Source organism: Rhyacophila brunnea, unplaced genomic scaffold (genome assembly GCF_057557595.1).
Source record: "Rhyacophila brunnea isolate RB1 unplaced genomic scaffold, BYU_Rbru_1.0 scaffold_5, whole genome shotgun sequence".
In the NCBI taxonomy this organism is placed as follows: domain Eukaryota; kingdom Metazoa; phylum Arthropoda; class Insecta; order Trichoptera; family Rhyacophilidae; genus Rhyacophila; species Rhyacophila brunnea.
Genome location: NW_028233170.1, coordinates 38,136,113 through 38,163,315, shown reverse-complemented (window position 1 = coordinate 38,163,315; position 27,203 = coordinate 38,136,113). Strand labels below are relative to the sequence as shown.

The following is a 27,203-nucleotide window of genomic DNA, read 5'->3' as shown; positions in this document are numbered from 1 at the left end:
GGGAAGTAGGTACATGTCTCCATTGGGTGGACGTCATATTATCAAACTTAGTAGCCATTCGTACCTACAACCATAAAAATGATAGATAGGTACTTTCAAAATAATTGTAATATATTATAACCTCCACTCCGTGGGGATCAGTGATGTCAACTGTACTATAATTATAGTACAATACTATAATTTTGATTCTGCAAAATGTAAAATACTATAATTTTACGCCGAATATGCCAAAATACTATAATTATAAAGGATTCGAGCTGAAAAATGTTCCTGTACTATATTTTTTACAGAAATACTATAATTTTTACGCCTTTGTACTATAATCAGCATAGAAAAATATGGCAACACTGGTGGGGATCCATGTGCATGTGCACCTGTGATTGACAGAATTATTTCACACAAAATATATATATTTGCAATAACAATCAATTTACAATGATATAATTTTCGTAGGAGATAACAGATTGGAAAACAACGTTTGTAGTACTTGTATAAATTAGCATAGGTAGGTAACCAAAATTCTGCAATGCATAATCGAGGTTTCATTTGTATTTCACCAATTTTACCAGATTTTGATAGACACGGGGATATTACATTCGGAATTTCACGGAAATCTACTCTTAGGCTCGTTTCAGACGGGACACCGGTGTCGCGCTCGATATAATATAGAAGGCATTTGTATTCGAATAAACGGGCCTTTGTATTATGTTTATGCACGCCCCAGAACTAATGACTCGAAGCGTGTCCGGTACACTTTTCCGTCAGCCGCTACATTCTCAAGCCGCCGATACACTTTTATACGGTTTTATGTTCTAATTTATGCGTTGACTCATTATCTCTGGAGCGTTCATAAATATAATACAAAGGCCCGTTTATTCGAATACAAAGGCCTCCTATATTATATCGAGCGCGACACCGGTGTCCCGTCTGAAACGGGCCTTAGGACGTGCGAAGCGTTAAGTTTGTGTGGACCGACTTCAAGATGTTTATGCTTGTATGTTATTATAGCTTTGAACATGTAACTAAATATAGTTTCAAATAACTTTGGTGAAGTTTGCGGTGGTTTAACAACATTAGTTGGTCGGCAACGAACTGAGAGCTTTCTTACTGTTTACCGAGCGAATACCATGTACATACCATTACCTACTAACATAGGTTCACACCTTTGGAAAACCTGATAATATACCTACAGTCAGTTTTTCTGTTGATAATATTTATAGTTCTATGTTTGCACTAAGCGTCTCATTATATTTACCCTGTGTCAATTGCCTTTGACATAACATAACAAAAATATTATGTTTAGCGAAGTAAATAATACTTTAGCTATTCTGCCTAATATAATGTACTATATTTAGAATATAATATTAAGTGCCTATATAATATTTGTACACACTATTTAAATTTACGTTGTACGAGTATAATATTGTTGTGTGGTAGCTACTTATCTATATATTAAGAGGACGTTCAAGGCAACGCTTTTGTGTCGTTTGAATCCCACGTAAACTAGTACCTACCTAATGCACTAGACATAAAGTGCAATTGCAAATAGTAATATGGTGTACCTAATGTTTTTCTGGCATTTTTTATTAATTGTATGCTTGTATGCACGATTTTGAAATGATGATACATAGGTAGGTAAATAAATTTGAATCCTTTAATACGAAATAACCATGATTGTGTAGCCTAGCTTGTAGGTAAGAGGAGTGGTTAATACCCATCATCCGCTCAACCAATTGGTTTCTTTCTCTATACTCCATAGTAAACGACATGTGAATTACAGGGCTCGAAATGGACCGGAGCGCCGTTCCTGTTCGTGAAATCGGTAAAATTATCGCTCCATCTAGTGGAAAAAATAATTTGACCGAATGAGCTAGATAGGCCACATATAATAGAAAATCTAATACACTTATTTTTTTATAAAAAAAACACATACAATTTGATAACTATGTGAATATCTTCTGAAAACTGTCGACCACTCCGGTTCGTAAATTTTTCCATTTCGAGCGCTGTGGGAATATTGTCAGACGCGGTATTCAAACTCACTACTCACGGCATAATAATATGCGGGCACGCTACCACTGCTTCAATACGGGTGTTTTTTTTTTGCTCATAATCAGAGCATAATATGGACCCACGCCTTCAGAGTGATTTTTATCTTTAAAGACATTTGACGTAAAATAGTTTTTAGTCATTTTTTCAATCTAATGGGATCTTCCTCAATTGAATAAACAAAACGTATTATTTGTACTGCAATAATCCAAATGTACGAATAATAAATACTTAAGACTATCCTGTCAACTGAATCGCGTCAAATTGAGCAAAAATCCATTCTTATGAAAAACTATGACTATTCTGCAGTGAAGTAATTAGCGTACCAAGTCAATGGGTTTCATGATGATTACTAGGCTTAGATTTTTAGGTATTTAAATATTTTTTTTGAGTGGCCCCACAACAAAATATCAATACTATCTATCTATTTCCGACAATTTTTAACTCTTTAAGCTATCAGCAATCAGAACAGTGTCATCGGCATATCGTATATTGTTAATATATTTCCCATTAACCAAAATACCCACCGATTCCCCTTGTAAGGCTTCCTTTAAAATAGCTTCTGAGTACAGGTTAAATAGCAGAGGTGACAATATACACCCCTGTCGTACACTGCGACGAATTTTTACCTTTCCACTGATTTAATTTTCGATCTTAATATTTGCTGTTTGTTTCCAATATAGTTCATATATATATATATATCAAAAGTTCGAGAAGTTTAGGATGCTTAACAGTATTGAATGCTTTCTCGTACTCAATGAAACACATATAAACATCAACATTAACATCTAGGCAAAACCACTTCTGAAGCCAAATTGTGTGTCATCCATGTCTTCTTCGCATTTTCGAAAAATCCTATTATGGATGATTTTTAATAAAACTTTTAACATGTGGCTCATCAAACTTATTGTTCTAAACTCGCTGTACCACCATAGGCACCATATTAATTAATTGCTTTCGTATATGGCGCTGCAATAATAAATTAGTTACCTATGAAGCCTACAAACCACGGAAATGTGGGCGGCAGTCGGTAAGTGAGTTGAAAAATTACTTCCGATATTCGTTTTAAACCATAAGTATTTTTTATTTTATTTAGTGTAGTGGGAGGTCATTCGCAAATCATCAGTAAAATTAACTATTTCGCAGTCAAATTATTATCTACCACACACCAAAGAGTTTGCAAATAATAATGCTATTATAGTGTATTATATGACGTGTAGCATATTACAACATATCACTTTGATCAATTACTATATAGTACAGGGTTAGCGAACCTTTTTACGTACGCGTGCCAAAATTTCCCAAATAATATTTTTCTACTGTCTGACATGCCAAGCAGTTTTTCATGGCGAAAAAAAGTTTTCTAAAAAAATATTTATCTTCTATTAAAAAGGTTTAAAAATTACAATTGAGTTTTTGATATTCTTTATCTTTCACCGTAATGCTAGCTGAAGGCATATCTTTTATTCTTTCAATATTTTTTTCTTTTTTCAAAATTTTCAGAGATCGTGGAAGCATAAACCACTATTCTTTCATATTATATTCTCCATCACTGAACGGTTTTCCATTTTTAGAGATTATGTTTGAGGCAAAATAACAAGTAGTTATTATATTATTTGAATAACTGCCGATAATTAAATTTATAAGTTTAGTTGATTGAATAGTTTTATTTTTAATTGCCCGATCCTACTCCATTAAACGAAATGATTATTCTTCAAAAGGATTTGCCCGCTATTTTTTATTCAATGTGATTTGTCATTTATGCATGATTTTCGTCGTTTCCGTTTGCGCATCAATTGCTCAACATAATATCAAAACCCGAAGAAAATACGCATGGCTTTCGTCATTATTTTTTAATATTATATATAAGTACAAAAACATTTTTTTCATATATTTTTCTTGAAGACATTAATATTTTCTCTTCAAAATTAAACATTCGCGTGCCATGCAAAATCCGCGTGCTATAGGTTAGCCATCCTTGATATAGTATATAGTTTACACAGATTAACACCCGCGGCCTGGCGAACATAGGAGAAATATTTCGCAGACCGGGATCAGCCAGAAATAAAAACTAATAGACATAGATAGAATTTTATTTATTAAATCTTATGTCATAAAATTACAGTTTTGTTCGTGTGACATCTGCTGCTTCTTTGTAAGCAAATTTGATATCCGTGGTTGCAGCATTATTTCTGAAAGACGAAGCGTTCTTTTCTGTTTGGTTTTTATTACTGACATACCTAGATGAAAAAGTCTTTTCACAGAAATAGGAAATCGAAAAAACGACCATCAATCCGATAGCGTTATAAATCAGAGATGGATATTCTCTATTGAGGGATATCCAAAATTGAGACAATGATTACATTTATGGACCCAGAGTGACATCAAAAGATAGGTTGATCAGCTTTTCTTTCTCTCGAGGATCAAGTGCGCATGATTTAATATCTTCCAAAAGGGGATTATTAATCCAGAGGTTACCTTTCCCCTTTCACAATTCCTCCTGTAGTGGTATAGTCGGTTGAAAGCACGGTGAAAGTTATTGTGAGCCGGCAATAAATTCTTGCGGACCGACGCCGGTCCACGCACCACCGGTTGAAGAACACTGCTATCATCGTCAGCCGAGATCAATCCACTGGTGAATGAAGGCCTCCCCAAGCTTCTTCCAACTCTCTCGGTCTTGTGTCTTTCGCTGCCACGTATTTCCGCCAAACTTTACCAGTTCGTCAATCCAGCGGCTTTTAGGGCGACCCTGTGGCCGTTTCGTGCCCCTTGGGTACCACTGGATGACGGCATTTGTCCAGCGGCCGTCCTTTCGGCGAGCAATGTGCCCCGCCCATCTCCATTTCAGCTGTTTGGCAACTTCTATTACATCGCGTACTCTTGTCTGCTTCCTAACCCATTCGTTTCTCTTACGGTCCTTTCGCGTGATGCCCAACATACACCTCTCCACTCTTAGCTTTTGGACATCTCTCGTGTTGAGGGTCCACGTCTGCACTGCTACTGCTATATATCACTTTAATTAACGAATATTTGAACTTGCCGAAGTCATACAATCGGCACCGTCAAAACACCATGTTTTCAAAAAATAATCTCTATATGTACCTAAGTACTCTTAATCTTAGTATACAAAGCACTAATAAACTTTAGAATTATTCATTAAAAAAATATTCATTAAAAATGTAAAGTATTTTTTGGAATCGCTATATTATTATATCAGTGATTTCCAACCGGCCCTCTGCGGAACTCTGGTACTCCGTGAGCGATGTCAGGTTCCGTGAAAATTTGTAAACTTTTTCGTATACTTACCTCGAAATCTTTTTGATAATAAAGTCTGTAAACAAAGAAGGTTTAACGTGACCAATTTTGAAAACTGACACATTCTATAAAGGTTTATTATGGTTAGGAACATATACCATTGTAGTAGGTAGCGAGAGTTTTACTTGGGAGGGGAATTTTTATAACGGAAAGAAATGGTTGGATAAAAATTGAGGAATTTGCGTACTCTTCTTTTTCTCATACGTACTGTTTATTATTGGTTTACAGTCTAGTCTGCATATTCGTTTTAGATATTAATGTGGAAATATGTTATATAAGTTCATTCATAATATTAAAACCAATATTTAAAACTATCGACTGAGGGTACTTGATGAAATTTGAATTTAAATTCTAATCGATTTATTTTTTTAAATGGAATAGTACAAAACTTAAATCCATCAGAATTTAGTTAATTTATATTATTTTCTTCAAAAGCATTTTGTAAATAATTATTTATTAACCCTACTAGTGACATTTTAGGTACGGGTGGCTAGGTCATGCGTTGCTTAAGGGAGATGCTAAGGAGGAGGCAAATTAAATAATTTAATAAACACTTTTTATTTTTGTAGATTAGTAGTTAATCAGATTTTTAAAGATTTAGTGTGCTCGATAGTACTTTTTTGTGATTTTACCGAGGCTTTGACTGCGACTCGCTGTCATATCGCCTCTTCTCTTCTAGAAGGGGATCCGTCGATCAGGTCCTCACTCCTATTCTGTTAAATAACTTTACAATTTTGCCTAGCTCTTCCGTCTTACCCACCGCCAGGACACCCTGCAATTCTTCGTACTCTGTGAAGTTCATATTTAGGGCATTGTAGTGCTATATGTACAATGTCCTCTAAAACATGACATTCATTTCAGAGTTGCGATTCGCTTCTTCCCATGAGAACATCAAATCTTTTGCCCAGTTCTTAGTCTCAGTATTAACTTAAGCTCATTCCTCGTCAAAGGAGACTGCAAACCAGGGCACCTTTCGTGGTGATGGTAGAATAGACTTACTCCATTTCCCCTTTTCTAATGATGCCCTATGGTGAAAATCTATCCACATACTTTGGCCCATTTTCTTTATAGCCTCATTCATGTCCAGGTTTTCTGGTATCCACTGATATGGTACCCCTGAATGGCCAGCTTCCTTTGCCATCCTCCCTTTAATTGCCCTCAATACCCATGTGCGATGGGATCCATTGAAGGTATAGATCTCCTCCTCTATTTTTCTTAGCGTCGATCTGGTCAAGGATGTCGTATGCTATGGTTTTACTGTTGTGTGAGTGTGTTCGATAGTACTTATATATAATTTAATATAATCACTTATAACATATTTAATATAATTGTACAACAAAAATGCTTTATATTGACATAATCATTAATCAACATACCTGTCGTGGTACGCCTACTTACTTTGGTGCATATTGTGCAATATTGTGGCATAATATGGCATATGGCAAAACTGCCTATACGCAAGTATGAAATAAGAATAAAAATTAGATCTGCCTACATACTATTAATTCATACTACGAATAAACGTAAATTCGATTACAATTAATTATAATCTAGAAATCTATTTATGTACCGTTACTACTGTTATGTCTAATTTGAACCCAGTCCGCTCATACTGCACTCCCCCTTTAGTAAAAAATAATAGGTGGGGAGAATTCATGCTATTTATATAATCAACATATTTATTTTGGAATATTATAAAACAATGTCCTCTTCATAAAAGCTAATCAAAGAGTGTAAAAATAGTAATATACGTAGGTATACTTTTTAAGTCTGTATTAATATAAAATTATCAAATTGAGTAAAACGTCGGTTTCGAAAAAAAAGCACGACTGTATATTCAAAAAAATATTTAACCATACCGACTACAAATGTGTCGCTAGAAAAAGCAAAATCAGCCAAGTCCATAATAGGAGAAAAACAGCTTTTTGTTTTCTCAAATACACAGTCACAAGGGTAAAAGTTTATATTATTTCGAGTATAGAATATTTAAAATTAATAAATTCCACATTTTGATAATGCAGAAATGTTAGAAAGCAGTAGTTCTTCAGCAATTCACAAAAAAGTCAAAAATACCTAAAGGTGGACTTGAAATTGGCTGATTTTGAAATGTTGCGACACAAATAGTCTTCCCAACACAGTTTCGCAGGTAAGCAGTAACCACTTCCATATAAGTACTATTATTCACCTACTGCTGTGTGATCAAATTGTCATTCACAAATATATGCCAAGTAGGTAACGGAAAATATGGTAGGTGTCAGAAAATTAAAAAAATCCTAAAAACCAGCATACAAAAGACATAATTATTATAATCAAAATTGTATTATTGAGAAAAAGAATTTATTTTTTCACATTTAATACCTAAATAAGTCATACAACTAAAAATTAATACCTGCATGTTGGTACGAAACTCAGTGATTTCTTAAATATTGTAACATTTATTTTATAGTATGTAGGATCTCGGTATAATACCTATAAGCTACAAAAGACCAGATTATTGATTTTAAAGGAAATCTGGTATAATGTTCTAACCAGCGCTCGAAATAGAAAATTTTACGAACCGGTGCGCTCGATAGTTTTTCGATTTGTTTTCTTATACCTTAGACCAGGGCTGGCGAACCAATGGTACGCATGCCAGAGGTGGCACGTAAACGATTTACAAATTCAATTTTTTACGCATAGTATTTCGGATTCTTCATGTAGGTATATTTCATCTTTCCGTACATCTATATATTTTTAAGCTGGCAACAAATTTTATTATCATTGGAGGAGGTTATGTTTGTTATTGGTTACAATTAATTATTAGATCCTGCTGATGTTCGCCATAGCAAGTGTCAGTGGATACAGGGGCATCCATTTTATTTATTTTAATAAATTCTTTTAAACATGGCTAGTGGAAATAAAAAAAAAATAAAACTAATTAGAATCAAGCAGCAGAGACTTTCCAAGTTGAGGAGTATGGCATGATTAACGAAGGCAATAAAGCAGTATGAATTTTGTATTCTTGGATAGTTTATGCAGGCCTTCGTCAGTAAAACGGTATTATGAGACAAACCATTAATCACTCCTTGATAAAATCAACGACGTACAAAAATAATAATTTATTAATCATGCAATACAGAATAAAAATATTCAAAAAAACAAACGTAATAAAATTTATCGGAAGTCATTTAAATATAACAGATACTTACGTCTTGTTATTTTGCCTCAACACACAATCGCTAAAAATGGAAAACCGTTCCAGTGATGGGGAATATGATAATATGAAAAAAAGCGTGCTTAAAATCCTCCCTCGATATTTTTTAAAAATTTTGAAAACAAGGAAAAATTATTCAGAGAATATAAGATATGCCTTCGGCTAGAAACGCGGCAAAAGATGGAATCTAGAGAACTCAGTTGTAATTTTTAAACTATTTCACTAGGATTCTTAAAAAGTTTTGTTCAATTTTTCCCTCATAGAAAACTGCTCGGCACGTCAGTCGAAAAATAATATTTGGGAAATTTTGGCACGCGCACTTAAATAGGTTCGCAAGTCTGCATTAGACTGACAAATGCAAGCAAATAATATGTAATACGGTATGCTGTGTAAAAAAGGAATTTATTCTCGTTCCTTCCTTTATTTTCCGTCTTTAAGCAATGCATGGTCTGTCTAAAACGTCACTGCTAACTAGTCTATAGGATTTCATGAACTGGATCTGCGCTTTGGTCTATTCTATTTCGACCCCCGTTTCTACCCTTTTTATAAGATGTTTTAAACTGTCAAAAAACGCTATATTTAACGCCATATGCTAAATAATATTATGAATGTTGCAAAGTAGATGCTTATTTAAAAATGTTAGATCTGATAATAAAAACGCCAAGTTGGCAACGTTTACCGACCGTATTATTTATATATGTTTCAAATAAGCTGATTATTCATGTTATGAGAATGTCGAGTGCTAACATAATGGCTGTTGCCTATTATTTTTACCACATATATTTGAAAATATTTTTATATTATATGCAAAGTATGCATGAGTTTTATATTGATGAGGTCTTATTTTATTCTGTTACAGATAAAGGAGAGTGTCCTTGCGAAGTTCTCACCGTAAAAAACATTGACTTTTGCATACCCGCCAATGGCTCTGCACATCACACTTCAAAGTATGAAGTGATGACCAGAGAAAAGGATCCATTGCTGGTGGTCAGGCGAGGACAGTCTTTCACAATTGATATTACGTTCAGCAGAGCATACGACCCCCTCAAAGACGGAGTTTCGTTTATATTCACTGTTGCAGGTAAATTATTCCAAAACTCTTTACGATCTAAACTAGTGTTTCCTAAATTGTGCTATGTATACCTCCGGGCGTGTACGCAAAAACTGAAAAAATATTCGACTTCGTGTTTCGCGCAGTTTTTCCAACCGTGTATGATGGTAAGTGTTCACTGTGCACAATACTCGAAAAGTATTATAATTTTGCATTTCCACACTATCATTATGTCAGAAATATAACTTAAGACAATCATAGAAGTAGGTACCTAATATGAGAAAACAAAACTGATATTGCGTATTGGTACAGTGATTACGATTACGTTTAACTGTGTTCAACTTTGATAATAATTAGTAAATATAGGTATTCCACTTGCGCGAGAATGAGTTTAGGTGGACATTTTTTCTAAATAATTAAATTTGGATCTAAAATTTATGTCTCTAAAAGAGAACTAAAATTACGTAAGTTTGAGAAACATAAGAGACTAAATAAATTTCGATAAAATTTCAACAGCAAATTGATTAATATTCAAAAAAAAAATCCGCAATGCTATTTTAAGCGGTGACAGTTTCTTAGTTATGACTATAATATAATAATTATGACTCGTGTTATATTATTAGAGAATCATCTGACTTCATGGTCAAAACGGATTATTATCACCAAAAGTAAATTATATTGCTAACACTGCTTTATGATAACTCAATGAATACGATGGATGATATAGTATTCTCAATTTCAATTTGTGTTGGTGTTTGATACTCATGATTACATGGATTTGATCGAGTAAATAAATTCCTTTATTCTATATCTTATAATATTAAAACTATCCTATTTGCTTGTATTTTTATTTGACACACATTAAGTAGGTATAAAAATATATTCATTATAATAATATTACCATTAATGAAAATGGCCATATGTAGAGTTGAGTAGGTATTTCCCGAGAAAATCTCAATCTTGAGATTCGGGATTTCCAGAAAAGAATTCTCGAGATATCGGAAAATTTTTAAAAAAACCTGTAAAAATCCTAAAATCAGTGTAAAAACAGACAAATTCCAAAAAATATGATTTTTTTTATTTATGTAAGAGGATAAACAAAATAGAAGTAGAAAAACAAAAATAATTCAAGACATTACTTATTAAAATAGAGTTTCAAAAAACAGACTGTCAATCGCTGCGTCTGACAATCGCGTACGTTTTTGAGACACAAAATTTCCCGAGTCGAGACGTCCTGATTTTGATTCAACATTGGCTTAATTGTGTTTAATGCCCCGACCAGTCTTTGAACGTTTTGTGTTTTCTGACTACTTTTTTCATATAGAAAATCGGTTTTTCAATTAATATTTGATAATAAAGAAATCCCAAATCTCGAGGAAAGATTCTCGAGATCCGGGATTTCCCGAAATGTTAAAAATTTCAATTCTCGATCATTCGGGAATGAAAATCTCGGAAATTTCTCAAGAATTCCCGAATCCCAACTCTAGCCATAGTATGTAATGTAGTATAATGCTTCCCAACAAATATATTAAATATCATTTGAATTCTTAAAATGTATTAAGTATAGATACCTATATGAAAATAGCTGACATTTGTCGGTTGTAATCAATGACGTATTGTAATAGATATAGAGATTGACGTGGTTGTAATAGATAAGTTGACAGAAATTAAGAGATGCACTATTGACGCTTAGTTTTGTCCTTGGGCACGGTATATGGGTAAATAACAAGAATTCCAAGTTTTTTCCCCCCAATTTGAGTATTGAATCACGTTATTATTTGTATACCTGTTGAGAAAACAATTCATTTTAATTATACACTGGAATGTTTCGTCAGCTACAACTTTGTCAGAAAACTGCATTCTTGTAGTTATTCTTAGCACCTCTTTACTATGCACATGAACAAACAAATATTTAATACTACCGTATGGTATGTATTTAAATCGTGACAGTATTGGGTGGGTATACTAATTTAATTATATTTTTATTCAGATACTCCTAAACCAAGCTACGGTCAAGGAACCCTAGTGGCATTACCCCTATTGAAAGATGCTTCAGAAGTGACAAGCCACTGGAGCGCTATCATCCAGAGTCAAAGCGAAAACCATGTCATCATTGATGTTTCGACTTCCTCGCACAGTGTGGTCGCTCAATGGAAGATCGATGTCGACACTAAATACAAAGGAAACGGTGCAGTCAGCTATTCGCATCCCCTCGGATTTTATCTTCTCTTCAATCCTTGGTGCCCCAAAGACGACGTCTATGTTGAAGGTATGAAAATCAATATTCGATAGTATATTTAAATATTTAAATTTTTTACGACATCGTTTGAAAATTTCACCAAAGACCAGGCTCCCATAGATTTTCGTATACATAATATGCGGAACGCATTCTGACAATAATTATTGGAATAGGTTCTAGGGGTCATATAGATATATAATGTCGATGTTGCCAGGCGATATTAGTGAATTTTTTTTCTTATAACCCACAAAAATTGTTCTGAGTTACATAATTGTTCTGAATATATGACATATTCAAGAATCAATTGAAAATATAGTTTAGACGTAGGTACTAAATTTATTATTGATTGAACTGATGATTATGTAGTAGAATTGACTTACAGAGTTGACGATGATTACGTAATATACTTTTTTACTTGTCACCATAATAATTAAGTGCCTACTACCACCTAAATGCCGCGGTCCACGACATGCGGTGGAGTAGTGGCAGATTGTCCGCCTTTAAATTTATGTTGTTCGCAAGCTCGAATTACGTGTCTGTAAATTTCACATAATATAATCTTTTCAATACATATATGTATGATTTTCTTTATTTTGTTAACCGTCAATTCATGGTGGAACTGCATTGTATTGTTGTTTAATTTAATAAAACGCATTTTTTTTTTTTGTAGTACTTATTCCACTTTTAATCAATAAAATAGGACCGGTTTTTTTTTTTTTTTTTTCCCTCTGAAGCGGATAAAACCGGTCCTAATTTATTGATTAAAAGTGGAATAAGTACTAAAAAAAAAAATGCGTTTTATTAAATTAAACAACAATATATTATGTATTATGTTTGATCCAGAGCGTGGACCCAATTAGTTTGGGGAATTGGTTGGGCTATTCTTGTAATTAATAATTATAATGTAACAGATATATATTATTCACGCCTTTAAAGCAGAAGTTTTAGTGGATTTTGACTCAGTTTGTCCAAATAAATTGTAGGTGTGTAGTGTATAATCTGATAATTGCATTCCTATTTATTACAGAGCCGGATTGTCGTGAAGAGTATGTCACTTTAGACACAGGCCTTATATGGAGAGGATCATACAATCGTCTCAGGCCTTCAATTTGGAAATACTCCCAGTACGAAAAAGACATTTTGGACTGTTCTCTGCTACTTATTCAGGAAATTGGAAAGGTGAGTCAACCGATGCTTTCTATTGAAGAATATGGGTGATAACCGATAAGCAATGGTGTTAAATAATATTATTATCCACAGTAATGAGCATCCTACATAAATGTAAGCACTGCCTACCCGCCGCTTTCCATCCAACGCACGCAGGGAACACAGAATCTGTTCTGTGAATACAGGCCTTACACAATTAATAATAATTATATGACGTTAGGGATATGATTGGGTGCATAATACAGTTGCAATAATATAATGATAGAGACTTTCATCTTTGGCAGTCGGAAATGTAGCTTTGTCACATATAAAACAGTGAACATAGGTATCACATAATAAATAAGCAATGCTTCCAAGGCGCATGCCTGGAAATATAAATATATACATTTGCAGTGTTTCTTCATATTTCATGCGTGACAATAGTCACCTAGGAATGTGTCCTTAAACACACACACACACACACGCGCGTGCTGCTGTGGTTGTATTTCAGTTGCAGATTTGATTATGTAATATGACCTGATTATGTAGGTGTTTTATGCTATTATATATTTTTTTTCATGGCTAAATTCAGGTAAAAGGGAATGCCCGCGGTGACCCGATTAAAGTATCCCGAGCAATATCTGCCGCAGTCAATTCACCCGACGACTATGGCGCTGTTATGGGAAACTGGAGTGACGATTTCGGTGGCGGAACACCCCCCACCAAGTGGATGGGGTCCATGGAGATTCTTCAATCATACTTCAAGAAGAGGAAGCCGGTTAAATATGGACAATGCTGGGTCTTCTCTGGTGTCCTCGCCACAAGTAAGATTAATGAAATTTAATTAAATACCTAATACTATTTTTATCAATCACACAAATCCAATATTATTAAAGGATACCTGGATACCTGAGAAGTATATTATTCCTAAATATAGTTTTTTTTACGATACGTAAAATTTAATAATATTTTTATTATTGTAGTGACTTTGTGACTTCATTGGAGCACACTGTCACGTGAACCCCCTACCAAAAATACAATAATATTATCCAAATATTACAATGATGTTATGACATGTACCTAATACAAAGAGATATGTGTTATTACTAATTCAGTTATCAAATCTTTAATGTAAATGAATTACGGTAATGCAAACGACCGCAAGCCAGAGACAGTCCGTCGAAGCACGTGTTCTGCAGATATCTCATATAGGGATTGCAATGCCGAATGAAAATACCAATACCGGTATTTCCAATTCAATACCGGTATCAGTGATACTATAAAAAACAGAACAATAAATATAGATATAAAATCTCTTTAAAATATTAATGTATTAGGTATGGCAAAAATATCTAAATGAGTATAATATAATAATGTAACTTTTAATATAGGTAAAGGTAAGATATGGTAGAGATGCTGATTTTTACAAATACCTCTATAGTATAGTATGTAGTTTAACTATTGGTACTTTCTTCTTAGAATGATCTTTCAATAAATTTATTTTATGAAGTGTTCTTGGATGTGTATGTTCCCCACAGGTAATTAGACCTGTTTTATTGCACTTTTTGGACTTGGCAACTTCTTTACTGTTATCACGTAAGAAGTAAACCCAAACACAATATTGCTCACTCTTTTGTTCAAAAAAAATATATTTCTCCATTATTCTATAAGCTACTATTGAATAGATAAACATCAAAAAATTAGGCAAAGTATATTATACTTAATATAACTATTATAAATTATAATATAAATATTCGCCGCTAGGGCTGAGGTTACTAATGATTGTACAAACAAACAGTAGGTATTTAAGCAAAATATTAGATGCATTTATACAAATAGACTTAGACCGCAGGCGACTGGCAAAAATATTTGAGTAAATTTAAAATTGGGGTAGTAGGTACCTACCTACCTATAAAATAAATGTATTTTGCAAATCTGTATATGTCCTTACTGGTCACCAAGGTCAAAAGAAAACGGAAATAAACCGTTAAACCTTTTATATAATACATTTTATACCCACTTTCAATACCGAATATAATGGTATTGTCTGATTTTTCAAACCGGTATTTCGGTATCGAAAAATACGAGGATACCGGTTTTGAAATACCGGTATTGCAATCCATAATCTCAGAGCATCGATCTCAAGCAGCTAGGACCTAGCTAGATGATGCCGGCGGTCTGACTCTATTGGCCATGGCCGAACACATTAATTATTATGGGTCGGAAAATCTATAATATTTTTTTTACGAGGACTCTAAAGAGAGAGAAGATTCTCAAATTAGGAGTGATTATAGATAGCAAAAAAACATTCTTTTAAATAAAATAATAAATGCCTAAACCCTAAAAAAAGGATAAAAAAATAAAAATTTGTTCAGAAAAATAATCACCTAGGCCCTAGGGTAAGATATTATATTTGTATTGACTAGGTACCTACCGATTTTTTTTCTAGTTTGCCGCGCTGTTGGCTTACCTTGTCGTGTGGTGACAACCTTTTCTTCAGCTCATGATACGCAAAACAGTTTGACAGTTGACTATTTCGTTGATGAAAAAGGAGCCATCATGGAAGAAATGAATACAGATTCCATTTGGAACTACCACGTATGGAATGAGGTAGGCACTTGCTAAATCGAAACAATATTAAATGTAGCGTTATTATTATATAACCAAAAGGATATCATATTAAATATTGATTAGACATACTTCAACTATTGTTGCTTTCTACTGGAATACCAGGATATCGATTGCCTTTTTAACAACTGCTTTAAGGTGCGGTATTATTTTTCGTTTTCTGTAGGTTTGGATGAAGAGACCCGATCTGGCCGACAATGGCTTCTATGACGGCTGGCAAGCTGTTGATTCAACTCCCCAAGAGCTTTCAAACGATGTCTACCGCTGCGGACCGGCTTCTGTTGCAGCAGTGAAACTCGGAGAAGTTCAGAAGCCATATGATAATGCTTTTCTTTTTGCCGAAGTCAACGCTGATAAGGTAGATATTACAATTATTTTGTAATAGTAGATTTATCGTAAAGTAGTCGTACATTGCTAGTTTACTATTACCTACATGATGATAAAAGCTGGCAGTACAAAAGTGGAATAGAAAAATAAAAAAATAGTAATCTATTGAAATTTGATTTAAGGTATTTTGGAGATATGATGGACCCACACAGCCTCTTAAGCTGATAAGGAAAGATATGTTTAGTATTGGACAAGCAATTTCAACTAAAGCTGTGGGTAAATGGGAAAGAGAGGTAATTATACGAGTGCTATTTTTCTTCCGTCTTGGTTACTTTACCATTTTATACAGTATGAAAATATAATATAGACAAATGAAAGCTGCCCGTTTGGTTTGATCGAGTAAAGATGTGTGTATTTAATATTGTTTTACTTTTACAGGATATAACGACGAGTTACAAGTATCCTGAAAAAAGTACGGAAGAGCGCGTTGCCATGTTGAAAGCTCTGAAAATGTCTGAAAGCTTGTACTCTCGCTATTATCTCAATGAAGACTTCAACGAAGTCAAATTCGATTTCGCGCTCAGAGATGACATCAAAATTGGAGAACCGTTCAGCGTGGTATGTACATAATATAATTCGAGTCTTTAGTATTGTTTATAATTATAATTTAAGATTATAACTTCCTTAAGATCAAAAAATAATGGTTCGTTTATTACTTAATGACATCATAAAAAGTTAACATATTAGTTTATTCAAATATTATAACGTCTATAAATTATTAGTGTGTTAATGTTAGTGTATTAAGTGTCATTATAACCAATCTTAACTAATAACAAATTTTCAGGTTCTAGTTGTGCAAAATCGTTCGAGTGACAAAGAACATACTGTCACCGGAAGTTTGCGAGTGGACACAGTATTATACACGGGAAAAGTGGCAGAACCAGTAAAAACCTTCAAATTTAAGAAAACTATCAAACCTCTGAGCAGTGAAGAACTTAAAATGAACGTTTCATTTGATGAATATTACGGAAGACTTGTCAGTCAGGTAAATTTAAATGAAAATTATAAGCGTTAGTCATAAATGGTAAGACAAGATGTCATGCTTTCAGCACTGTTTGGAGTTTGGGCGCATTACAATAAATGTATTCACATTCAAAACATTATACTATTGTCACATGTTCTAAACACATAACACTATATTAACAATGAATTAAAAATTATATACATTCATTTGAATATTCTGACAAATGATATTTAATACTTTTTTCTTGAAAACCTAATGTTTACATTTATCCTTAGAATGATTTAAATATAAATGTACGTACCTACCTACTAAATTTATCAATTTATGCAATATACAAAAATATAATAAGTTATCGAAATTACTGCGAATAAGAAGGCATTATATATCCTTTCTATCCTATGAAAACTTCACTAATCGATACACAAAATCGTATTGTAAACTATAGGGAGATTAAAAAGTATAATACTAATTTATGTTTCGTTTAAAACCACAATTTCGTTTTGTTGTTTTATTGTCAGCATTGAATATTTGTATTTTTTTATCAGTGCGCCTTCAACATCGCCTGTCTTGCTAATGTAGTGGACACCGAATTCGAATACTTCGCCCAAGACGACTTCAGAGTTAGAAAACCTGACATAAAGATTGCTATACAAGGAGCACCGACGACTGGCCAAGAAATTGAAGCTATCGTCAAACTCCTTAACCCACTACCCATTCCTCTGAAGAAATGCAAGTTTTTTGTTGAGGGAGCCGGTCTTGAAAAGCAGTTACAGATCAAATTGGCCGAGGTATTTAGAATAAATAATAAATATGTTTAAAATTATATAATAAATGGTTAAAATTAATACTAACACCAAAATTTCATATGGTTTCCACATTTTTTATGAAGATCGATTTTACTTGTTAAGATATTTTCAACTGATTGGTTTAGTTGGCATTAATTAATTATTTATATATTATTATGTAGGTATTGCAAAATACTGCAACATATTATTATTTTAATATTATATTGCATTATTCTATAATTTAATTGTTTATAATATGAATGCCTTCTATGAATATTCAGTGCCACATTATTTGATAATTTGTTTTTATTTCAATCATTTAAAATAATAATAAATTTAATAATCATATTTTCCATCAGAGATACCTACCTATACAGAGACTAACAATGTTACGTTCATTTTAGAATGTGGCGCCTGGTGAATACGCAACTGCCGTCGTTAAATTCACTCCACCGTGGTCCGGTCGCCACACGCTTGCCGCCAAATTTTCTGCCAAGGAGCTGGACGACGTTGATGGATTTTTAGTGTTTATGGTTCAACAAAAGCCTGCAGTGAACGGTGACTCTAATCTTGCAACCAATGAAGTTTTGTAGATTTTGGAAAATAATATAAAACTAATCGAGTAGATTCAAGTACCATTCCGTCACAGTATTTTACTGGTTACACTACAAGAAAAACTCAATTTTGCCTCCATACTGAGCATTGGGATAATCAGTAATCAGTATGTAGCCGGAAAGAATCACGTAGGCCGTAGGGGGCACACTACTGACGCAAATTTAATAATTAAGAAATGTTTTACACTATCCTTGTAGTACTTATTTATGTCTAACTGCCATATTATTATTAATAACATTGTACATAAAATAATTATCTACACATAAAATTTTATATTATAATTGACTAAAATGCTTAAAAACTTTACTGACTGGATAATAATTGAATACATCAGTCCTGGGTAAGACCGCCGGTCGATAGCCGAAGAATTTAAGGGGTGACAGCATGAATTAAGAAAAAATGAATTGAAAACATCGAAATATGTATACCTGCCTACCTATTAAATCACATTAAAGTTATCAAAATTGATATATGACAGAAATATGATGGTAGAGATAAATAATAAATTTTCTGTCCGTGGTTACGTTAGGTCAGAAAAAAAATATATTATACTCATATTGAACATTTAAAAATAAGTCAACACTTAGTAATCATATACATTTATTTATACAATACAGGTCTTCATCGACGATTTTGATGAGCTTTCATGATTTTACTTTAAATTTATATTTTTGAGACCTATGTACTGAACATGGTTGTTTGTTTATTTTAGGTTACTTTGTTTATTTTCTATGTTTGAATATAATAAATAATATGGTGTAATTATTATTATTTCACTTTTCTAATAATATGCGGTGGACCGAGACACGAGAGCAAGTGGAAGTAGCTCTCGGCCCCCAAAAGTCTGCCCAGGCCTGCTGTTAATGACTGTTGATGGTTATTCTGATTTATTACCAATCAAATAATTATCAATTACGTATTTAATAATTAAAGAGAGTACTTTATTACGACATCTTCAATAGATTAAAAATTATTATTTTCATAAAACAAGAGTGAATTGATTTTGAAAGTTGTTAATTTTGTGGTCTCAATTATTTTCACAATTTTTATAACATTAATCATAAAAAAAATTGTCAGAGCAGCTTTAATTATTTTTTTTATTTAGGAAGTACCTAATAGTAAACTGTTTCACCACATTTGTGTGAAAACAAAATGACTGATGCTTAAATTAAGTTGACAACTTGCCAAATTTATAATATTATGTAGATATTATCTATTGGTGCTAAAATAATCTATATTTCTACTTTTATTGAGTTTATAGCAGAAATTTTGTGCTATACACACTGCATTTTGTACTTTTCTATTTATTATAAATATATCTCACTTATTTAAAATTACTAATTGGCTTTTCTTTACTATTATACTTAAGTACGCACATACTCGTATCACCCGAGCCGTAAACAAAATAATGTCTACTGGAAATGACATAATGTACATTTACTACCATTCATTTTTTGATATTTTCACATTGGATAAATAATAAAACTAGTCTTGTTGTTGTTTATAATGACAACAATTATTGCTTTTCATTTTAAAATTGTTTCATATTATGAGTCTTGAATATAAATATTAAAAGAAAATTCCAAAACTTGACAATGTTTATCCGAGATTTGTTTAAGTGCCCACATGCCCAACGTAAGTCAAAATGGAGATTTTTTTGGCATTTTCAGAGCATAAGCCTGGACAATCCTTAAACGTTGTAGAAAATCTATTTATATAATTTTAAAGCCTTATTATTTCTATTTATTTATGTTAAACATTGTAGTATAGTACGTGCTATATGTATAGACTTTTGAAATATCTGGTGTCACTTTTGCAACCACATACTAACGCCATCGCATCATGGGTTAAGGATTCAACACATTTTGTCAAATTATTAGCTGATATGACTGTAAAGCCTACTGACCTCTTAGTAAGCTTTGACGTAGAATCACTATTCACAAATGTCCTCCTAGATGATACCCTAAAATTAATAGGTGAAGTTTTCTCCGCAGAAGAAATGACTGGACTTTTCAAGCACTGTCTGACGTCAAGCTACTTTAGCTTTCAGGGTAAAGTGTTTGAACATACCGAAGGTGTCGCTATGGGGTCTCCTCTATCTCCCTTGGTTGCAAATTTTTTCATTTAAAAATTTTGAACAGACAGCTCTTGACATGTGCAAATTAAAACCTTTGTGCTGGTTACGGTATGTCGATGATACCTTCTTAATTGGCCTCACGGTATAGAAGCTCTAAATGAGTTTTTGGCCCATTTAAACAATCTACATTCAATGAATAAATTCACAATGGAGGTTGAACAAAAATGGAGCTCTACCATTTCTTGACGTGGAAGTTATCAGAAAATTGGATGGTTCTCTAGGACAGAGTCTACCGAAAACCAACCCATACCAATTGTTATTTATATGCTTCATCTCACCATCACCCTGCTCAAAAAATGGGTCTGATTTCGACTTTGATGACAAGAGCTCGGCGAATCTGCGAATCATCGTATTTAAAATCCGAGATATCTCAAGTATCAAAGGCTCTTCAAGCAAACGGATATTCTAACAAGATGATCCAAAAAGCCACCAAAAGCAAAATCAACCTTTACCCGGTTAGGCAGGAGGAAGAGATACAGTTCAAAGGCCGGGCCTATCTACCTTATATCAAAAACACCACCGATACTATTTCCAGGATACTTCGGAAACATGAAATCGAAACAATATTCTCAACATCGACAAAGGTCCAAAATATGTTAAGACCAGTAAAGGACTCGCAACCTTTGGACTCGGCAGGTGTATACCAGTTAAGCTGTCGCGGATGCCCAAAAAAGTATGTCGGCCAAACCTCTAGAACAGTAAAGAAGCGTGTGAGTGAACACAAGAGGGCATACCGACTTAAACATTACACGATGTCGGCAATTGCCCAGCACTCGATGGATACAGGACACAATTTTGACTTTGAAACCAAGATATTGGGTCGGAATAGAGGATATTTCCCACGAATGGTAAAGGAAGCTATTGAAATCCATAGAAACCCTGAAAATATTAATAGGGATGATGGATTACGGTTAAAAACGTCATGGCTTCCGGCACTATCAGCAAAATCCAATATTCGAGCCGGTATCCCTGGTCGTAACGATTGACAGATTACTCTGAGCAACGTTTGCTCTTAGCTAATCGGATTCGTTTTGACAGTCTTAGAGCAACGTTTTCATTCACATACCTACACTACATTTTCATCATAAAACATATCATCTCTTGATAATGGCCTCTGCAACGAGCCCGAAACGTCGAGTAAAGAAGGAAGAAGGAAACATGGTGGAAACCCAAAAATCTACTATGATAAAAAACAACCGTGAAAGCCTCAAACATTGCACAAAGTATTTTTATTATATAAACTAGTACCATTCTTTAAAACCTCTCGATTTAATAATTTAGAATAAAGTCATATTTCAGTACATCCATGTGCCGTGGTTTTATATATTTTTTAAATTATTAATTTTTCAACGCATTCATAAAACCATAAAGTAAAATTGTTGTAAAGGGTGACAGGCATGCCAGCAGAGAACCTAGCGGAAAAATACGAAGCTTGCAATTTGAGATTTTTTTTTGATAATTTAAGAACGAAATATAATTTGTCATATAAATCCAACATGCGTCCATTTAATGTTCTATTAGTAACAATAATAATATATTCATTGACATGTTTTCTTTTTCAAGTAAATGGGTAACGTTTTTAGTCATCTTTACATGATTTAAGAATTAATACCCCTGTCGCCATCACGAAACAAATTGACGTATTCACACCTCGACATTCGCTCTCCGAATTCACAACATGCAACGAACATGCACAAAAAAAGTTGGAGTTTTACATTTAATTGGGTAATCCCATAGAACAGATAATAAATAGAATACCGATATGCTATAATCAATACGTCGCATCTTGATGCAGGGTTTTGAATGTGTGAGTGTCCTACGAAAATGAAACACCCATTATGCATGTGCAATAGTGTGTGTAATACACCAACATTAAATGAGCGTAAATGCATAAACCGAGAGCAGTTTTCAGTATTAGACGTAAGACGTATTCTGACACATGTGTTAGTTTAACCCGGATTCTTCCTTACTCGAGTCGGTTACCTGCTATCGCCTTACCCGTTATGTATTTCAGTTCCCATTATTTCTGAGTTCCCTGGGTAATCCCAAAGAGATTGGACTCCTCCCACAGAGGGAGCACACAAATGTCAGTGCGTAATCGTTTTGTGAGCCAAAGTTATATCTCTATGAAATTAGTTACACTTTGCTGCACTGACAAAAGTTTCATCGCAATCGGATGAATGTTATAGGAACGCGTACGAATAGAAGAAGAAGATGATTTTCTAATTCAGAAATCTTCGTGGGTATGCGCACGACAACTCACCAAAGTTTCATTGCGAATAGAAGAAGATAAAATAGAAGAAGAAGGAGATGGTTATTCTTATTCAGAAACCTTTGCGGGTTTTGGCACAATTATTGACGAAAGTTTTATTGCAATCGGATGAATGGAATAGAAACGCATACGAATAGAAGAATATAAAATAAAAGAAGAATATGGTTGTACTACTTCAGAAACCTTTGCGGGTGTTACCACAACAACTGACGAAGGTTTCATAGCAATCGGATGAATAGTGTAGGAACCATACGAATAAAATAAGATATAATGAAGAAGAAGGAGAAGATGATTGTACTAATTCAGAAACCTTGGCAGGTGTTGGCACAACCACTAACGAAAGTTTCATCGCAATCGGATGAATGGTATAGGGACCATACAAATTAAAGAAGATAGAATGATGAAGAAGAAGAAGAAAAAGAAGATGGTTGTACTTATTCAGGAACCTTTGCGGGTGTTACCACCGGTTGGTTTTCGAAAAAAACAAACAAAATTTTAGAAACCCAATCCCTAATGAACTGTCAAAAAATTCTCAGTGTCCAACTGAATTCAGGAGTGGTGTTGGTCATGGCTGGGGAGGGCTAACAGGGCTCTAGTCTGGGGGCCCGGCGTGTCAGGTTGACCAGATAAGTGAGATAAACACACATCATAAAGTAGCTTTAATAGTAGAAAAAGTCGCCTGCGGCGCTATTACACTTCATGGCCATGAACATTTTCAATTACTTATATAATTGTGCAATATATTTTTTGATTATTACGTGTCGATACTCGACAGCTCCATTATTAAAGTAGATGTATTAAAAATCGCCAATAATTCACTGTATAAGTACCTTTAATTTGAACTAAAACACAATTTGAAAAACGTTAATGTAGTGTTTCACACTGCCTTTAATCTTAGCGGCAGGTAGGGGGCCCGCCAAATATCCTAGCCTGAGGGCCCGTTTCAGGATGTGGGGACCATGGTGTAGGTACACCGAGTGCAATAGATAACGAGAAATTAGGCTGTGAAGAAGAAAAAGAGCCTATGGGACTAATTTACATTCTCCTCCTTGGCCCCCCCCCCCCCCCCAATATTAAATCCTGGGTGCGCCACTGCTTATTGGGGTAATAATTAGATTCATTTGCGAAAATTCGCGTTCACATTCACTTGAAGTAATGGTAATAGAATTCAATGCATATAATATATCAAACGCGATAGTTTTTCAGGATATGTATGTTTTTTCACATAAGATGATTCAGGAAAATTAACTAGTACCTACCTACTACGTAAGCGCGAACATTATTTCGTCTAATTGCTTTTTTATAACTGAGAATGTCTCAGGAGCAGTTACCCAAACTGAGGTTGCCATGCACTCAAGTGTGCTTTAACCGAATTTATATGAATAGTCAAGAGTGGCCATGAAAGAAAGGAACACATAAGCAAAATTAAAAATGTTGGTAGCTCATACAAAGCTGATAATCATATAAAGCTGAAGTAAAAACATCTTCACGTTGACAGTATGACGCCGCAAATTTTCTAAATGCAACAAATTGTCTTTTGTGTGACCAGATCGGGCGTTTAACTTTTTTTCTTTATTTCCTATTTTTTTTATTTAAGTAGGTACTTCAAAAATTATCGTTGTTAGTGTTATTATTATATAAAATCGCTGAAATTAATAAATAGGTACCTACCTTAACAATATAAGTTTTAATGAAAAATTGAATGTGTTTGTTTGTGGGGGGGGGGGGGGTGTAAATTTACCACACCGGCTGACGGGTACCACCAACCCTATTTACGCCACTGCTCAAATGCGTTGATGATCCGCACACACAGAATAGAAAAATTAGAGGGAACGTTGTATCACTTCCCTCCATTTTGAATGTGAAAACAAACTGTCACTTTTATCTTTAGTATTCTTTTTTATCGTCTGTATTTGGGATAAAGGTGGATAATTAACACACCGGTATTGTTTCGGAAACGACGAGGTTTATTTGATGATAATATATACTAGATTACTACATTTTATATAATTATTTTTTTTTGGATGACGAAATATGCGAGCGCGAACGAACAGTGTTTTCTCTCTGCTGTCAAAGACGCTTCCCCCGCTCAAAACAAAACGGTTACACTTCCGAGCCGGGCACAAATGCGGGGTTGCCATTCGTATTTTTTTTTGACAATGTTGCCGGTCAGATATTTATTAGACAGATATTAAATTATTTTATTATTTAATTATTTTCGCAATCAGCCGTTACTATTTGTTGGCTTCGATACCGATTCGGGCCTCTCAAGATACACAAAGACATCCCCAAATGGGGACCATACGGGGGTGTAACAAACGCACCTCTCCGGAAAGGCCCGAATGGGGGTCGGGCCAACTAAGGGCTGATTACGATAGCGCGTGTAACTGGACAGTGCGGCGGCTTGATAAGGGGTGGTTGCGTCTCTAGACGTTGAAGGATCGAAGCCCTCCCGGTACGTCGGAGGCTCGAGAGACTCGGATGTCAGCACTGTAGCATAGTGGTTCGCGGTTCCCGGGCCTACCGTAAAGCTGCTGAGAGAGGAGGGCGTCGCGCCCAGCCCTCTCAACACCCTCGGACCGTCGGCGACCGGAGAGACTCGGATGCAGCACTACGCCGCTTCGTGGGCGTAGTGGTTCGCGGTTCCCCGTATCTACCGTACGGGCGAATGCTGAGAGAGGACGTCGCACTCAGCCTTCCCAACAGCGACCGTCCGAAAATCAGTCGATCCCTCCCGAAAATGAACACCGGCGTATTACTCGACCCCTTTTTGCTCGCTTGCCCTGCCGTGGCTATCGAATTACACGCACTGCACTGATATTATACTAATATAATATGCGAAAACTTAATTTAATACTTAAAATGGCTTTAAAGTTTATAAAAATAATTTTAAAAATATATCAGGGCCCGAAATGGACCGGAACGCCATTCTGCCTCATACAACCGCTCCGGGTTGTAAAATTTTCCACTTCGAGCACTGAAATAACTTATTATACATCGCTTCCAAACACAAAACACTTAAAACTAACTAATCTATGATGCTAATGGCTGAGGATGCTGCTTGGCTGCTATCCGCTGATGGAGGCTGCTTTGCTCAGCTGAAGAAGGCCGCTTTGTAGCTCTTTTCATCATGCTGCATCTGGGCCAGGGCTGATTGCAAGGCTCACAGACACGCTGCTGTTGACGAAGAGGGCTCAAGCGGCTGATGATGCAGGGCATTTGATGCCGTTTTCCCTCGTTGGAGCCAGGGTCTTGCCCGATACACTCGTCCGTGGGCCAAGTTCGCTGGCGGATGCAGTTGGTCGGGAGTACATCGGGAGCCCTGACTTCGCAATCCGAGTGTTTCTGCTCTTTTCTTCACTGGCTTGGCTTTAGCAGCATCCTCTTTCTACTGCTTATTATTATACTTTTGTTGAGCGCCACCAGAGGCAAGCCTCTGGATGTTTCTTCCTCGCCGTTTCCTATTCCGGTGTTTGGATCTCAGGGTGTGTGTCCGGGTGAAAGAAATTCCACCTGCTTCTTGATTCCAGACGATCAAAATCAAGAAGCGTAGTCCCACGTTGACTGGGGCCACTTATCACTTCCCTCCATTTTGAATGTGAAAAACAAACTGTCACTTTTATCTTTAGTATTCTTTTTTATCGTCTGTATTTGGGATGAAGGTGGATAATTAACACACCGGTATTGTTTCGGAAACGACGAGGTTTATTTGATGATAATATATACTAGATTACTACATTTTATATAATTTATTTTTTTTGGATGACGAAATATGCGAGCGCGAACGAACAGTGTTTTCTCTCTGCTGTCAAAGACGCTTCCCCCGCTCAAAACAAAACGGTTACACTTCCGAGCCGGGCACAAATGCGGGGTTGCCATTCGTATTTTTTTTTGACAATGTTGCCGGTCAGATATTTATTAGACATATATTAAATTATTTAATTATTTTCGCAATCAGCCGTTACTATTTGTTGGCTTCGATACCGATTCGGGCCTCTCAAGATACACAAAGACATCCCCAAATGGGGACCATACGGGGGTGTCACAGTTGCTAGCAGTGTATTGAAATTGACTGATGAATGTTTGCTTTATTTTATCAATATACAAGTAAACAAATGAGAAGACGGCTTAATGTAAATGCTAACATAAATTTCTCAAATTGTTTCAGACCATTCGTAATAAAATATAGTACCATGTGCATGCATACTAACCGCACGTATCTACATACGAGGTAGGTACCTATTATTCATGCGAACTAGAATCTAATACAGATGACAGTTATTTTGGTATCGAAAGTTGTTGCCGCTAGAGGCAGCACGTCCTTGACCAATTGTATTTAATTTGAAATTAGTAAATAACATAATAAATATAAATTAAAATATTACGTTAAATATATCTAAAAAGTAAGAAAAATATATTGAA

General features: G+C 34.8%; 1 protein-coding gene across 2 annotated transcripts in view; it reads left to right on the top strand.

The window, feature by feature from the left end:
* LOC147066384 (annulin-like) overlaps nucleotides 1–19,709 on the top strand; it is a 34,160-nt gene extending 14,451 nt beyond the window's left edge. Inside the window, exons 2-13 of one of the 2 annotated variants that reach the window (XR_015071589.1) lie at nucleotides 9,417–9,638; nucleotides 11,599–11,877; nucleotides 12,875–13,026; nucleotides 13,586–13,817; nucleotides 15,443–15,603; nucleotides 15,788–15,979; nucleotides 16,131–16,241; nucleotides 16,387–16,566; nucleotides 16,793–16,993; nucleotides 17,518–17,760; nucleotides 18,162–18,958; nucleotides 18,990–19,709. Coding sequence is in view for 1 of the 2 variants with exons in the window: in XM_085955287.1 (XP_085811413.1) it covers nucleotides 9,417–9,638; nucleotides 11,599–11,877; nucleotides 12,875–13,026; nucleotides 13,586–13,817; nucleotides 15,443–15,603; nucleotides 15,788–15,979; nucleotides 16,131–16,241; nucleotides 16,387–16,566; nucleotides 16,793–16,993; nucleotides 17,518–17,760; nucleotides 18,162–18,350 (2,162 nt within the window). In the remaining variant the exon portion in view is untranslated. Of the gene's footprint in view, nucleotides 1–9,416; nucleotides 9,639–11,598; nucleotides 11,878–12,874; nucleotides 13,027–13,585; nucleotides 13,818–15,442; nucleotides 15,604–15,787; nucleotides 15,980–16,130; nucleotides 16,242–16,386; nucleotides 16,567–16,792; nucleotides 16,994–17,517; nucleotides 17,761–18,161 lie in introns of both variants that reach the window. The other variant, XM_085955287.1, reaches the window with a different exon arrangement.
* Nucleotides 19,710–27,203: the final 7,494 nt, after the last annotated feature.